Below are 15900 nucleotides of genomic sequence, written 5' to 3'. Positions count from 1 at the left end.
AAATTAAATCTTCTTAATAGTAGCAAGGGATGTACACGTTGGTTTGAACTGCAGGACTGTACAAGAGTAGGACATGAAGGGTGGTGTTTTTACTGGATAAAATGAAGTGCCAATGAAGTGTTTTGGTTAATGGACCTACTCCAACCAACTTCATACAGAAGGCACGGTCATATTTATATCAATTCACCAGCTCAAACCAGCTCCTTCACAATGACTTCTGCCCTGTTCTTGAAACAAGTTCACAGGTCGTGTTCTGTTCTTTGCTGTTAATTAGGATTGATTTATAAAAATCTTTTACATTACTAACATGAGCAGACAGCAAAGAGTTATTCAGTATCAACGGAGTAAGAAAACACTCTTAGCTCTTGTTCCGAGAGCCCTCCGAGCAGCTGGCTTTTGTTGTGGCTTTATTGATGTTTTTCTCACTAGCTGTTTTTTTTCTTTTCAAGTTCAGTGACACCACATTGCCGTGCCACAAAGACTAACCTTAATGTAGACAAAGCCAAGTCGGCAAATCTTTGCACAAGCAACATGCATGAACGCACACACTTTTAACAGTAGGAGGAACACAGGGGGAGCAAGGCGTTTTTCAATGCATTTAGATGAGACCTTTAACAAAGGTCCCTAATGCAGATATCAATGAACCAAGGGACTGGGCTATCGGAGCGAAATTGGCTGACAGAGGGATGTCACCTCTGTGCATGAAAAATGATGGATCCCATTTGTAAACTTCTCTTCTATCCTACTGACCCCCCTCCCCCCCACACATGGACACACTGGCCTGCTTCATCACCTTCTCCGCCATTGGTTATTAAACAAGGAAGCAAACCTATGACTTTGCTGGCAAATAACAAGCGGTGTGGTAAAATTGGCACTTTGCTGGCCATTTCATCTGACTGTCAGGAAGCCCACAGAGGACCTGTGAGATTTCAGTGATGGCAGGATAGATTAACATCATGGACTTTGTTTTTCATCTTCCTTTCATTTTTCCATACAATTCTCCAAGGACACCGACAAAATGAAACCAATATCTCTGAACCCACAAACACACAAGCTGAGCTTCAAAATATTTGATTTTGTGTGTTGGATTCGACAATCTACTGTTTCTTTCCACTGTGCTTGATTTAAGAGGTGAAGGCAACACCTGGAGATGAACAGACTGCTGCAATGCAACATGCACCTTTTTTTTTTTTTAAATATTCCATTAATAAAATGTCTCACTGTCTGAAAGTGTGGGGCTAAGGTCTGAATGCAAACACAAGCCACGCATAATACAACAATTTACAGAGCTTGCAGAAATCATGCTAAGCATGTAAAGTGTGATAAGCAACATAATATGCATAGTGAGCATTTCTAAGGAAACAATGATATATTGATAATCATCCCAGAATGAATTGCTGCATATTTAAAAGCGGTGTGTTGAGTCAAAGGTGTAGAGTTTCATATAGGCAAACAGGCATCCCAGCAGGAAAATGAGAACTTCCCAGTGGAATGTGATGGCCAGCCTAAATGCTGACATTGTGGTTTCGGTGATGGAGTGACTTTGGCAGGGTTTGTGGTCTGCCAGTGTATAAAGCTGTGCCTTGAGGGTAAGGGGTAAATTTGCTAAGTTAATCACATAATGAGCCCAATTAAACATGGGAGAACCCAGGTGAAATGGGAGCTGCCACAGAGCCTCCAACAAATGAGGCTCTGCTGATTCCCTCTCTGGACAGGGCCTGGACAACCCACTTTCAGCTCCAGTAATCCCCTACTAAGTAGTCACTTCAACATTTATACAGTGCATCTTACTAATGTATGTACAGTGTGCTGGATTATGTGTCTGCACTGGGTAAATTCATTTAGCACAAAGGTGTATGTTGACTTCCTGCGACTTTTCATTATCTATTAACATGTAGATTATTTTTGCAAGTAATTGAGCATATATACACTGCATAAAAACGGTGCACAAAATAATGACAAATGCCCGCTGCATTTTCCCAGAGTCCATGTTTATGCCTTGAAATTACTGTTTTTTTCTGACCAACAGTCCAAAACACGATATTCAATTCTATGATATAAAACAGAGAAAAGCAAAAAATCCTCACATTTAAAAGGTGAAAGGGGTGCAGTTTTGCTTGATGAATGACTTAAAGTCTCTGAAAACCTATTTTATTTTCAATTAGTTTCTTTCTATGAGTAAAAGGGTCCTACATGAACACAAAATAATCTGGCAAAGTCAGCACTGTTATGGTTAAAGAGATTCCTGTGCTTTTTATTTTTGTTGGTGGACTAACCATTTTAAAGTGAGCATACATGTTCGGGACAAGGTGATGTAACACACTTCTCTACACCAACCAGAAATATTTGAATCAAAACTGAATTGTTTTCTTGTGTGTATGTCATATGTCTGTTGGTCCGATCATACCACACCCACACAGTCCCGATGAAGTATATGAGCTGTGTATTTTGAGCGTTAAATAATACCAAAAACTTTGTCGTTGCCTATTTAGTCACGCTTATTTAAGGTTATCAAGTAAATTCAACAAAACAAAATCAATTATTCAAATATTTAGTAATCATTTTTAATCATCGTTGCAGCACTCGTATGGATTTATCTTGACAACGTTCAGGACGAGTGTTAATCATTTCATTATTGGTGGCCACCCTACAGTGGGTCCTCTTGATTATAACTGCAGGGATGTGTTGATGAGAGTATCTGAGTGTTCGGGTGCTCTTGGGAGGGGAGGGGATTAGGGTTAGGGTCTACAGAGGATAAATCACTGCAGCAGCAATTAGACTTCCCTAAGTGCTTCCTACATACCTGTAACTCCACAGGCACAGCAGGCCTGAGGTCAAAGATCTTGAGGGTTATACACTGAACAAGATGAATGGCGGTGACGCAGTATATTCATGTGCCATCTTCTTACACATAAGGGTACTACGAGTCCAATAATCTCGGGAGTGTCTTCCCTTCTACACCATTTCTAGTTCACGTACAGTTCCAAGGGTTGGAGCAGTATGACTCCTTGCTTTATGATGCAGATTTTTCTGCTTTACCTGTTCATCGACTAAAAGCTAAGGCCTGTGGGTGTGTAGGTTAATTTTGAATGCAGAACATAACTAGGATATAATATCTTTCTTGCAAGCTGTAGGGCTACCATAAATGAAAAACTGCATCACTGTCAAGGACACAACACAAAGCAATAAAGGAACTGCAGAGAGAGCAGTGTATTAAAACATGAATACATGGTGAGGTACATGGACACTAATGAAAGAATATTTCATCACCATCAAGGGTTTATAAAAAGGCCCAGCACTCTGCCCACCACGATCCACTAATCTGGATGTAGAGGATTTGCGGCGAGTAAGATGGACAAGGGAAATTAAGGCAGGCACATTTTACCAGATCATATTGCGATGATTTGTTAATAAAATGCAAAGCGACGGGCTTGATGTGAGACAGCGACTAAAGCGCAGCCATGATTTAGACTTAATCCGTCATTATCCCGCCTTTGAAGTGACCTCGCTGTGCATGTTCCCACTGTGACCCAGAAGCACACTCACAGCTTCTTCATTAGCCAGGATGAAATAGAGCCACACGACTTTGATGTCCTGTCCTGTCCACACAGACCAGCAGACATATAGACACACTCATACACACACACACACTCACACATCACAGATATCCTTATCACTGACTACACTGAGGCATGGAAAAACATTATGGTTTTTAATCAATTATGACTCTCACCTTTGGGGCAGCACATTCATTACATATGAAAGGAGCGGCTAAGGGACATTATTCCAGTTGCGTGCTGAGATTGAAATGAAAGAAATTGTATGGTTAGAGGGTAGACAAAGACTGCAGTTTTGCACAGCTGAACATCCCTAGCTGGATTTACACATTGGCACACAGAAGTCCTATACCGCATGTGATTTCACTGATATAATTTATGTGTACCCAGTGATTTATCATCCTTAGATCACTGAGTAGAAATCAAGCACAGATCTCCTAAAGAGGTCTACACATGCTGCCAGTAAATGGTAGCTGTTATAAAAGTTTATCATGGCAATGAAATGGAATGAATCAATCAAAAAGGCACAGGTTGCCGTCATGCAAAACGGTGCCCAATCAGAGGCAGTTATTTGGTAGGAGGTAAAAAAAAGAACATGCAGCAACACTGGACTTCGTTAAAAGACGATCTGAATACTTGCATACGGTAATTGAAAAAGTGGTGTGTAATTTTATTAAACAGAAAGTTTTAAAGAAGCATCCCAGATGTGCTGATAATTAACTACAAGGTGCATGTACTGACATCAAAAGATGTCTACATACAGCTGTCCACGAAGCTAAACAGCAAACTAAACAGTAGAGATAAGCTGTTTAGGTACTTTACTGAACTACACATGTGAAACTGTACATACATACACTACAACACAAGGAGACGCAGATCATGGAAATTATGTGGGACACTATGTCCTACTGTAAGTGTACTTTTATAATCATGGAAGGTTAAATATGGTTATTTCAGGTTAAGCAGTAAAAGGCAGTTAAAATGGGAATTTAAAATATCAAGCATCAGCAGTATTAGCATTGGATATTCAAAAAAAAGCATAAATCTTTAATTAATTACTGTTTAGCAGAGGTTTCTAGTAAATACATTGTAGGTGAGTATTAATTTATTTCAAACACGTACATCATATTCACTTATTCTTTCTCAAAAGTCACTTAAGTCATAAAATGATGTCAGATAACATAAATACTTACGTGCATTCAGGAAGCCATCCTCATACTTGTCAAATATTTTGAGAGCGTTGTTCATAGACTGTATGTAAGAAAGGCATTGTTCTTAAAGCGGCCAACAAAGTGTTAAATCTATGTGGGGAAACTGTGACAAATTCATTAATTGTTATTATGTGTTGTGATTTTTTCACTGTGACATGAGATTTACTATAAAATTTCTGTGCAACCAAAAGTGATATGTTTACCACTGAGTGAAGACCATATGAAAGAAAATGCATGGTAAGTACAGTATGACCTGCTCATGTATGTCTGACTTCAGGAGTTGCTGAGGATGGCCAGCAGTTTGTCAAAAACAAAACTAATTTGGGGGTCCTGTATTGGAGGAGTCCTCCATACCTGAAGGACTCTTTGAAATGAGACTGACCTTGTTGGTTGTTTTATAATTAATTTGGTCTAATTTCTTGTCTACACCATTAAGATACTGTCTGGGTTCAAGTTACATCTTTGAGGACTTTTCTGACAGGAAAGGAAACAAAAAAAGGCTGCTACATGTGAAGTTCCAGCAGGTGTCACTTATCTAATGTAGTTACTAAAGCGAAGTACAGTCCAGAGTCAAGTCCTGAAAATATATTTTATTAAAATAAATATCATGTTTTATGTATCCATAACAAAAATGTCAACAAAATAAATTACACACTATGTAAATGAACGTATATTGAAGTTTTCCAATAAAAAAAATCTGTGATCCTTAAAGAACCCATCTGTGTACTTGGCACACAGTCTGCTGGAGTCTACTCCCTTGCAAAAAAGGTGTGAGCACCCATGCGGTTAGCTGCACAACACACACGTTTGTGCATGGTGTAGAAGTAGAGCCCTTTCCCCAGGCAATGGCCCGTCAGGCCAGACAAGGAGGCCGGGTGTTAAAGTGTGAGTTGGGTACACAGAGTAACAACAGGGCCATCTGCCCTGGGAATGCACACATCCATCTTACTAAGGACAGCCAGTCTGGGAACAGATAAAAGGAAAACAAGGGGAGGGGGAGAGAGAGAGAGAGAATGAGAGGGAGAAGGGAAATAAGAGAAGGACAGAAAAGGAAGCAGTAGGGAAGAAACGGAGAGAAAATGACACATTTGTATGTGTGTGCGCAATGTTGTTGGTGGTAGGGGGGCAAAAGGAGTGAAGACAAGGTGAGAAGGGAGCGGTTGGTATAACAGTAATCTAGACCATTGGCACCATTGCCACCAACAGTGAAGGCTGAACTAATTACACCAGCACAATATGCAAGCTTTTTTCTCTCTACTGCTGTCATTTACAGGCACACAAATGCTTGGAGTGAACATTAACACCTACCATACGAAACAACAGTAGGTAGTAAGTGAAAAGCTGAAATGTGTCTAAACAAATGAGCCAACGTTACCTTAAAAGCTTAATTTTGCCAAATACAAAGCACAGTAGGAACCTTATGAGAATGTTGTTTTCAATTTAATATTCCCACTTTTGTTAATAATTCATTATATATAACAGATTGCGATACTCTTTTATTATTATCAAGCGTGACATCAGGAAGGTCAGTTGAGAGGACAGCAGTAAGTCTCGGCTCCTACCGTCATCCCTGCTTCATAACCATCTGGATATGACTCCAAACACTGCAGTCAGCAATCTGGGTGAAGTGATATCATCTCGCATTCTCCATTTGTTTTTATTTTTAGACCATTTCCTCATCATTGTATAATCAGTATATATGGTCCCACTGATATAGCACTCTTTCACTCATTCTCTCTCTCTCTGACTCCACATTACCTTATCACACTGAGAGCTTTTAGCTGTGCTTCCAGCCATTTGCTTCAGACAGTGGGTAGCTACCAGGCTGGAACAGAAAGAGAGAGGGGGGGAGGGGGGGGGGGAAGTGGCCTCCCAGTGGCTCTGGATGATGTCAGCGGCGAAAAGGTCTTTTTATAACACCACCTGCCCCTCTTGTCCGCAAGGAGGCTCAATACAGGTCTCAAGGCATGTGGAGCGTCTGTATAAAATGACCTTCGGCAATTTTCATTTCACTCACACAACATACAAAAGTTCATAGACACTATTGTCGTATTCAGCCTCTGACTATAAAACTTCTATAACAGCCTCTATGTGCCTTTTGAGCAATACACTGAACCTCAACTGCACAAAAGCTGCCCAATAGCTTGTGATACATCTAAAGTATTTCTCCAGACGTTTGCTATAAATGAGGTGTTGTGTAGTTAATTTACCTGGGTAAAGGTTAAACAGGAAACGTGTACTATGTATATACCAAGCATCAACTATTAGTTTGAGTGCTATAGAGTAAGGTTCATTCTACAATGCATCATTTATAATCACTGCAATTATATCACAGCAAGAGAACAGACTTAGTATATACCTATTATTAGACAACTTTGTGGACCCCTGACTGAAACAGACCTGAAACACTTCAGCTTCAAGCGTTCCTTTCAGAGCAGAACAGCTGATTTAACATCACATTGGGAACAATTGTTCAGATGCTTACTGAAGCGTATGAGCTGGTCAGAGTGCCCGCCGTGTGTGACGACCGAAGTGTTATTGACAGATGGCCAGGCTCCTGCCCACCACGGGAGACTTCTAAACCAAACAACTACTGGATACACCCAGGTGATCCTCACATCAATAACAATCAATTATTCACATATTTGTGTTGGCTCGTGGAAAGCAGCTCGACTGCATTTCATAAGTGCTAGACCGACATGCATATTGTAGGAAGGGGAACGGAGGGAGCCCGGCGATTACCCTACGTTTGATCCTGCTGTTGTGGTGAACTAACTTTCACACGGTCACAGCGTGACATATAACTGCGATTAAGTGGGTCAATGATTCTTATTGTCTGCATTACAGCCATTAGCTTTTATGGAAGAATATATCATGTGCGGCAGTTTAATATTTATAATAATAATAATAATATTTGAAGTTACATGCAGAGAAGCTTGTTTTACTCATTTTCCATTTCCTTCTGACGCAAAACTGAGGCCAAGCCTTAAACTTTTCTGCATACTAAGTGCACTTGAACTGAATGCATAACTAAAGAGGAATATATGTGTGTGGGTGCTTCAGTTATAGTATATGCTAGAGAGAAAGAAAAGCAGTAGCAATAGTACTGCACTTATCCAAGCAGCTGTGTCTAGTGGCTTTGGCAGTACTTGAGGGAGATCTAGTTCATTATTCCTTGTTTAGTCAGCCTCTCTGGACTTTCTTCTTGAAAGGCTTCATATGAAGTATAAAGTAAAGCTCTACTACCCCGTGTTTAATATGAGGTGCTTTGGTTTGCTTTAGTACATGCCATCACACGCTCTCTTTCCCCGTTCCCCTCCCTCATGTCACGGAGAAATATTAAAGCTCAGAGGTCAACGGCAACAGACATCATTCTACCCATCACTGTGCCCTTGTGTTCTTCATAGCCACCACTATGAGAGGCAGTGATTCATTCTTTTGATCCACTCCAATATCATTAAGTTATTAGTTGATTTCAGTGGATTTAATCAGCATAGTAATTCCTCTCCACGGGAAGATAAGTCTCTCTCAAGAGCAGTTATGCCGTCCACTACGCCCGCTGATTAGACACAAGCTCCCAAAATAATTCATCAGAAAACTGCAAAAAATAATTTATCAAAAGTGCTTCTCACAAAACCCGCTCAGGACCTTTGCTTCTTAATAATTAAACTCTGCAATTAGGCATCTTACCATGCACTCAGTGTGAGGCTCCATGTAATATTCATAACCATACATAATTATGCAATATATTCACTGAAATAAGAGGCCATATATTCACGGTGGGGCTGTCAAGAGGCAAGACATTTTTATTTGGTTTTTAACACGGTTTCAACTTATACATGAGCAGCTGGCATTTGGAGACAGAAGAGAACAAGGATGTCTGGTCCGTAGCAGTCTGACATTGTATTCTATGGCTCTGGCTTATAGAGGAAAGAGAAAGAAAGAGGGGGAGAAAAGGGGAGAGAGACAGAGAGAGAGATAAATATCTGTGATGCTCACATTGGGAACTACTACTATCAAAGTATATACCATACATCATACATTGACCACACTCAACACAACATGCAGAGAGAAAGAGAAGGCGTTAAATTAAAATGGAGTCAAGACAGGGTGCTGTCTCAGGATGTATTGTATGATAAATTATACATGACTCTCATCTCAGCATGGTACAGAACTATAGAAAAAAAAAACCGTCCCGAAGCCCTTGATGGTGCCTGAAGCAAATAAGCAACAGCAACGGTTCTACAGTGGACACACTGTGGACAAGGCTGGCTTTCATCTTGAGACGCAGTTCAAAGCTAAGGGCTACGCACAGAACAAACTGGCAATCAAAGCTAATGTGCAACTGGGCAGCGGTGCACTTCGCAGAGCCTGTCGTCTCGAGTGCAGCGTAGATCACACACGAACGCCTCTCTCACATCACAACAGCTGATTTTCGACACACACGGCTTTTGAAACTTATTGTTCACCATATAAACGCAGGACAAACTTACTGCTGTTGGGAGCCTGCTGCCTTTTGAAGGCCTTTCATGACACGTATATGATGAATGAGAAGAATGGCATTTTCTCCAACTTCACTGTAGTTAACAAAGGCTCTCATTCTCCCTCAGTGAAGTCATCCCCAAGGATTTCATTTGCTCTTTGCCTGAATGAAAACTCCAATATATATTCTGTATAATAAGATGTATTGCGCTGGACTAACATCCAAAGCACATGTGATTATTTAGTGTAGTAAATATCATGAAGGTCTTTGTGGATTTCATAAGCATTTAATATCCGCAGCAATATCTGTAACGCTCACAAGTCGTTTATTTGTTACAATAACATGGAAAATGCTGTATCACCATATTGTTGATAAACACTGCTGTGCTCTATATGGAGCGCTACTACACTCTGCATTGTGTTTTATGTGAGATTACAAGTTGGATCAATGAGACACTGGATTGTATTATTTGTATAGTACATACCTTGTCCTGCCATCACAGAAATGAAGGTTACGGTAAAATTTTTTCTCCAAAAAAGGCAGTATACAAAAGAAAACTGTTAACATACAAACATTCAGAGAGTCAAATCTTCCTTTCAAGACTTCTTACACTTAGTAATAAACAGTGTGTTTTTCTGTCCCCGTCATATGCTGTACTGCAAAACAATGACCTTTTAGTGTATGACACAATTTTACTGTCAGTATAATACAGATGTGATTAACATAAATAAGACTTAAAGTCAAATAGGCGTAAAGGTCGTCACTCAGGACTAGTCTCGGGTCCGCAAGGTGATTTACAACAACTTAATTTGACTGTGTGGAGTAATTTATCTGTGACAGAGCATGCCAGGCAACTATCTGCATGTCGTGCGCACATACAGGCGACAATATGCCATGACTGCACACATCTCATATCTCCCCAATCAGTCAAGATGCTTTACAACTTCTGTCATAGGCCCTAACAGTTCTCATAAATTACAAGGCCATTGTACATGGTGCCAATAACTTTTGAAGGAGAATCTCAGCCAAACAGAACCCAGTAGTATCTCTTTTATACATGGAAGTCAAGATGGAATACCCCTGGTAAAGTATATGAAGGAGGAAGTACTTTGATGGTAGATTTGCTTTTAGAAAAAGGCTTCCTATTTTCACTCAACTGACAAATTCCTTTCAAGGAGAAAAACTGGCCCAGATATTGACATTTTGATGCAAAGCAGGTGGCAGGTGGGTTTGATTCTGTTAGAGATCACTTGAATTTCCTTTCACATCCCACTTCCTCTCCTGTTTAGCTTCTCATCTGTGTCATCTGCAGATCCACTGTGGTAGCTAGGGAATATGGACGCATGAATGATGCAGAAACCATTCATAAACAGCAACAACAATCTAATGTGATAGGGACAGAAAAGTGAGTACGTGGGTCTGGAGTCTGTAAGCAATAATGTGCTGTGATTCATTTCAAATGGCCCCTGCAGTGTCCATTGATATTCTGCAGGGAAATCATAGCCAGCTCTAGAGTGTACATCAGGCTGCATCTAGACCTCTAGTGCTATCAATAAAAGCATCATTGAAAGAGAATACATGTATATACGTAAAATTCATGCACATGTGTGGGAGAAAAAAGTACGACATGTGAGTGCGGTAGGGAGCCTGCTGTTAGCGCAGGATGCAGCAATTTTCCCGGTGACACACTGACAGGGCAAACCTCAGATTGAAGGGCAGACAGTGATAACCACGTGCAGGGATTCACATCCCGCTCCATTTAGTCAACTTTGGAATTTTCATAAGACAAAATTGAAGATGCTGGAAAACCGGTGAATAGGCTTCACTCCTAAAGCCTATGTTTTGCAGGCAATTACAATACAATTGCCTGAATCAGGTGTGAGGCACATTCCCCCAACAAAGGAGAATGTGAGGTTTACATCATTGCTTTGTGTTTTAACACCGTTATCTTTTTTTTCGCCCCATAATCAAATGTGTGTAGCATTTATTTTGTTGTTTTTCAGATGTGTTCTTCTCTAGATCGATCAAATAAAAGTCAGACCATGCAATTCCACTTAGAATAAGAAGTCACCGAGAAAAATATGGACTTTCATAGTAACAAGGTACATATCCCTCTCATTCTGTCTGAGTGGTTCCGAATTACAAACTACAGGGGAAATATAAAGAGCGGTGAATAATCCCAGCCTCTCAGCATGGCACACCTTGATGTGCAGGTGCCTTTAATACTAGAATAAGTCATCTGTGATTGGGGAGGCAAAAAAACCCCCACTCAACCAGATGGTCTCCATAAAGCATGGAGTAAAGCTCTCCCAGATGTTGAGAGGTGGATGCGGATCCGGTGACATGCAATGTGAGGGAGGAACTGGTATTGCAGAGTGTATTAGCGGTCTCTTTATGGGTACATTAGGTGCTGTGGAGGGGAACACAGGGGCTGCCGCTGCCAGTGAGGTACTACAAGGCTTAATGCTTTGATGAACCTACCCTTGAAAAACCAGGACATCCATGACCGTATTCTGCAAAGCCTGGAAGACACCTCCCTCTCTTTAGCCTCCTGGAAAACATAAATCAGTTCCCCATATCATCACCTAGTCATATTCAATGCATATGCAGCTCTAATCTGTAAATCTGTCAGCTTTCTCCCCGTTTAGTGATATATCAGATTCGTAATACTCTCCCACATATGCAGTAAATCTCTGACAAAGCCTATGTTTCTTAAAATTCAAAGACAGGGGCTGCATGGAGCAGAGAACTTCACTTAAAAACAGATACAGAGAGTGGAGTAGCAGTTCAGTTTAGGATGTCTCTGTACTGACAGCTTCAGTGCATTCCAAAGTGTCATCTCTCTTCTTACCACTAAACAGCAGCCCGGACAGGAAGCCAGAATAAATTTCCCCAGTTCACTGTCCCCGCTGAGGACTAGCAGAACATCTCCGTCTGATTAATGGCTGTACACTGTCTAATGAACAGTAATTGAATGGTATAATGCAGTAGGTCCTTAAAAGCCCAGAGGAGTCGTCTTCCCCTGACTAGCTCTCTGGAAATGCAAGGCGGTGACATTGTCAAGAGTTGATTATAGTTGACCTTGCATGAAGAGAATAAGGCCTTTGAAATGGCTAACCCAAGCTTCAGGGAATAAGAGCACGGAAAAACAACTAAAAGACAAATGAAATGGACTTGCATTGGAAAAGGAAAGGAATGGATCAATGCAGCGGCCCATAACCATTCGATTTTTTATCACAAAATTCTTACAAAAGAGGAAGACAATTGATCAAGCATCCCTCGTTGCATTGGCATTTCTAACAATATTAATTAAGAAAAAATGCTTAGCTGACTGGTTGATAAATCAGCCAATATTGTTAAATCAAAACAAATGATAGTTGTAAACACAACACCAGACCAGTGAGTACGAATCTACCCTTGTCCACATTTCCTCAAAGTGTATGACATCTACAGCATAGACAGAGTCCCCCCCTCATGAAATCAATCAGCTCCTTAACAGAGTGCACTCTAAAGGAAAACTCAACCTTCAGAAAGCCCAACAAAAGTCAGTCAAGTGATTATAAGAAAAGCTTTGATAAATGTGCATCAGGCTCTAGTCCGCCATCCTTCGCTCTCTTCCACCGAGATAGCCTGCCTTCACTCCCAGCGGACATCTCCACTTGGCAGAGATGCTGAATCTCGTTATTCTTTATTTGGCCTGGACCACACAGGTCAATATCACATGCACACACAACAGCCTCACCGGTCTGCTGTCTGTAAATGTATTCACTATTTAAATTCAATGCAATAAATCATTTAAAGCTTCGGGTGAAAATGTAATCATGTAATTGAATTTGGTCATCAATATCTACTATATACGTGCACATATACGGAGTGGCATTTCACAAGCACATACGAGCACTAGAGTGGGAGGAAATCTGTCCCAACTCAGCTCAAAGTATGAGTCATAGCAGTGCAGTTATCCCTCATTATTATTCACAGCCCTCTAAATGATGAGGTTGCCGACAACGAGACAGCGACAGTCTGTTTGGCCTCAGAGGGAAAAGAGGCGAGTATGCATGAATGATGGTTAGACTTTTAAGTTTTTAAGTGTCACCTGCAGCATCATTATTTCTGGTCTGATGAAAACGTTTACAACTATACTGGAATCCTCGATAAAACATGAAGTTAAAAATTGCTGCAAAGCAAAATATTAGTAAGGTATAAGGTGTTCTGCGGAAAACAAGTTGCTTTCCTTTATGATGCAACTTGCCATAATTTAGGGTTGAATGACATTTTCAAGTGGAAAACGTGCAGCAAAAATCCTACCTTCTTCGAAAGTCAGTCTTCCTTAGCTGACAAATCAAAAACTGCTTGGCGAGATGGTTATTGCAAAAAGTAGCTGAGTCTGTACTAGGGATTATTATTATTATTTTCCATTATCTAATGGTCTTTCCCTGCGATCCATAGCCAATCTGAATCAGCAACATTCATGTATGACTAAAAGCGATAAGTAATGAATTAAGCTATTGATGAGGTCTTTAGCCAGGGTCATAACTGGCCCCCAGAAGTCAATAATTACCCCGATAAGAATATCTTTATTGCAAAAGTGCACACGGCAGCAAAATCATCACCACACCAAAACATTCCCCTATGGGGTAATTGCCGCTGCTTGAAATTATAGTTTTCATTAAAACAAAATGTTCAAGGTTATTGATTGCTTAAATAAGACTCAATATCTTCTCATTTCAAAGCCGAATGAAATTGCTTGGAATAGTAATATCACCCAACTATTGTGTGCATTCATCACAGTTACACCGCTTCACACCGCTGTCCCTCGAGGATTATTAGAGCAAAATAAGTGTATTTAAATGAGTGTCATTTCTAGGAACTACGGTTCCATGCAAAAACATCGGTATACACATATCAGCCCTACTTCATCACTGTAAACGTACACAAATACCAGAGTAAAAGGACAGACATCAAATACAACCACATACTGTTATGGGGCTCTACTCTGATCACAAATACACACTTCTATGTAATTTTTAAGCTGCTGCAATACATAGAGTATCTCTGGCTACAGCTAAGCTTTATAAAGTCATACAATAAAGTTGTACCTGGTGCTCAGGTGGTTTTAATCCTGTGTCTCCAGTATTAGAATTGTGCCCTGGGGTCTTTACAGACTCTCATTGCCCTAAAGAAAGGCTGCGCTGCTAAATACACAGTACACAGAGACAAGCCATGGAGACAGAAAAACAGGTTACACACACATTAGATATACAAGTACAGTTGCCAAAGCAGGTCTACGTGACAATATTGCATTTATGGAAATGGTGATTACCATAATTGCTGGTTAGACCATTTTATGTGACCTAATCCAAAAAGCAAATGAAAAAATTGGACATAATAATAAAGTAGAAATGAACTAAAGGTAAAATAGTAACTACATAATACTCATAATAAGGGTACTTACATCCTTCCCAGAACCTGCCGAAAAAGACCTCTGCAGATACAAGCCGTCTGAATCATGGAGGGAGGCCTTGCAGGGGCTCGCACAACAACTCCTATCCTCATACTCCTCGTCAACTATCTTGGCCTCAACCTGCAGGGATTGAGAAAACAAGATCCCCCTTGGCTTACACTGTACTGTGCTGCTGTATTGATTTAGCAAAAATATTTATATATTTATGTAACTTGTTCTACTGAGCATGAGTCTTTTTTCCAAGCTGAGATTATACTCTACTGGAATTATATTCTCCAATTCTTTTTGAAGCAGAAAAACACAGCCAAAGGTAAAGCTTAAATGGAGGAAAATGGGGAGAGAAAGCTAAAGCAGGCAGACACCGTACATTTTACATTAAATGTAAAAAGCTTGTTGTGATGTTCATCAACTTTTAGACTTCTGTTTGTCTTCACTGACAAAACACTCTAAAATTATGAGAACTGAAGCGTACAGTTAGAATCATATATTCAAGTTAAATGGAATGAGCACATGTGGTCTATTAGGGGTGGGGGGAAAAAATTGATACAGCATAGTATCGTGATATTTGTCATGGCAATACTGTATCGATACACGGACGCCAAGTATCAGTCTTTTATTATATAAATTACACATGAGAGTTTAATGTTTTATTACTAGAATAATAAGATCTATTGCTTTTTCAGTCCACTAGAAAACTCAACAGGACCATATAGAAGACTGAAAAAGTGAAATGAACAAACAGAGAAATTGATCTTTTAAGATAAAAAGATGTTGACAAAGTATATCTCAATATTATATCAATATTTAAAATCGCAATAAAATCGAATCGCAACATAAGTATCGTGATAATATCGTATCGTGGGGCCCTTGGTGATTCCCACCCCTATGGTCTATGTTTTCTATAGTGATAATAGTGTTTTTAGACTGGAATCAAGTCTTACTTCCTGTCAGATAAACAGGACCAAGCTGCTCAGAGATTGTATGCTAAAGACCTCATCAGGCTGCAGTGCTGTCTGTGTGTGTGTGTGTGTGAGTGTGTGTGTGTGGGGGTGGGGGGGGGGGGGGGGGGGGGGGGGGGGGGTTTCAAAGGTGTTATGCAGCATGGAAAGACTGAGTGTCTGTGTGAAACATAGCTGAGTTGAGTTGGCGTTGTTGGTTGATCTCAAACCAATTTGGTCAGATTGG

The 15900-nt window shown here is 40.3% G+C and overlaps 1 protein-coding gene across 13 annotated transcripts in view; it reads right to left on the bottom strand.

Moving 5' to 3' along the window:
* Positions 1-15900, bottom strand: part of LOC123979049 (doublecortin domain-containing protein 2) — a 131248-nt gene that overhangs the window by 66613 nt on the left and 48735 nt on the right. For 2 of the 13 annotated variants that reach the window (XM_046062768.1, XM_046062769.1), the window contains exons 9-10: positions 14707-14835; positions 11733-11802 (exon numbers count right to left, since the gene is read on the bottom strand). In XM_046062768.1, the coding sequence (XP_045918724.1) occupies positions 11733-11802; positions 14707-14835 (199 nt within the window). Of the gene's footprint in view, positions 1-8541; positions 8689-11732; positions 11803-14350; positions 14447-14574; positions 14606-14706; positions 14836-15900 lie in introns of those variants that run through there. The other 11 variants (XR_006827136.1, XR_006827137.1, XR_006827138.1 and 8 more) reach the window with 11 other exon arrangements.

Source organism: Micropterus dolomieu, linkage group LG11, assembly GCF_021292245.1.
Source record: "Micropterus dolomieu isolate WLL.071019.BEF.003 ecotype Adirondacks linkage group LG11, ASM2129224v1, whole genome shotgun sequence".
In the NCBI taxonomy this organism is placed as follows: domain Eukaryota; kingdom Metazoa; phylum Chordata; class Actinopteri; order Centrarchiformes; family Centrarchidae; genus Micropterus; species Micropterus dolomieu.
Note: the sequence above shows the minus strand (reverse complement) of the source record. Positions and strands in the feature narration are given on the sequence as shown.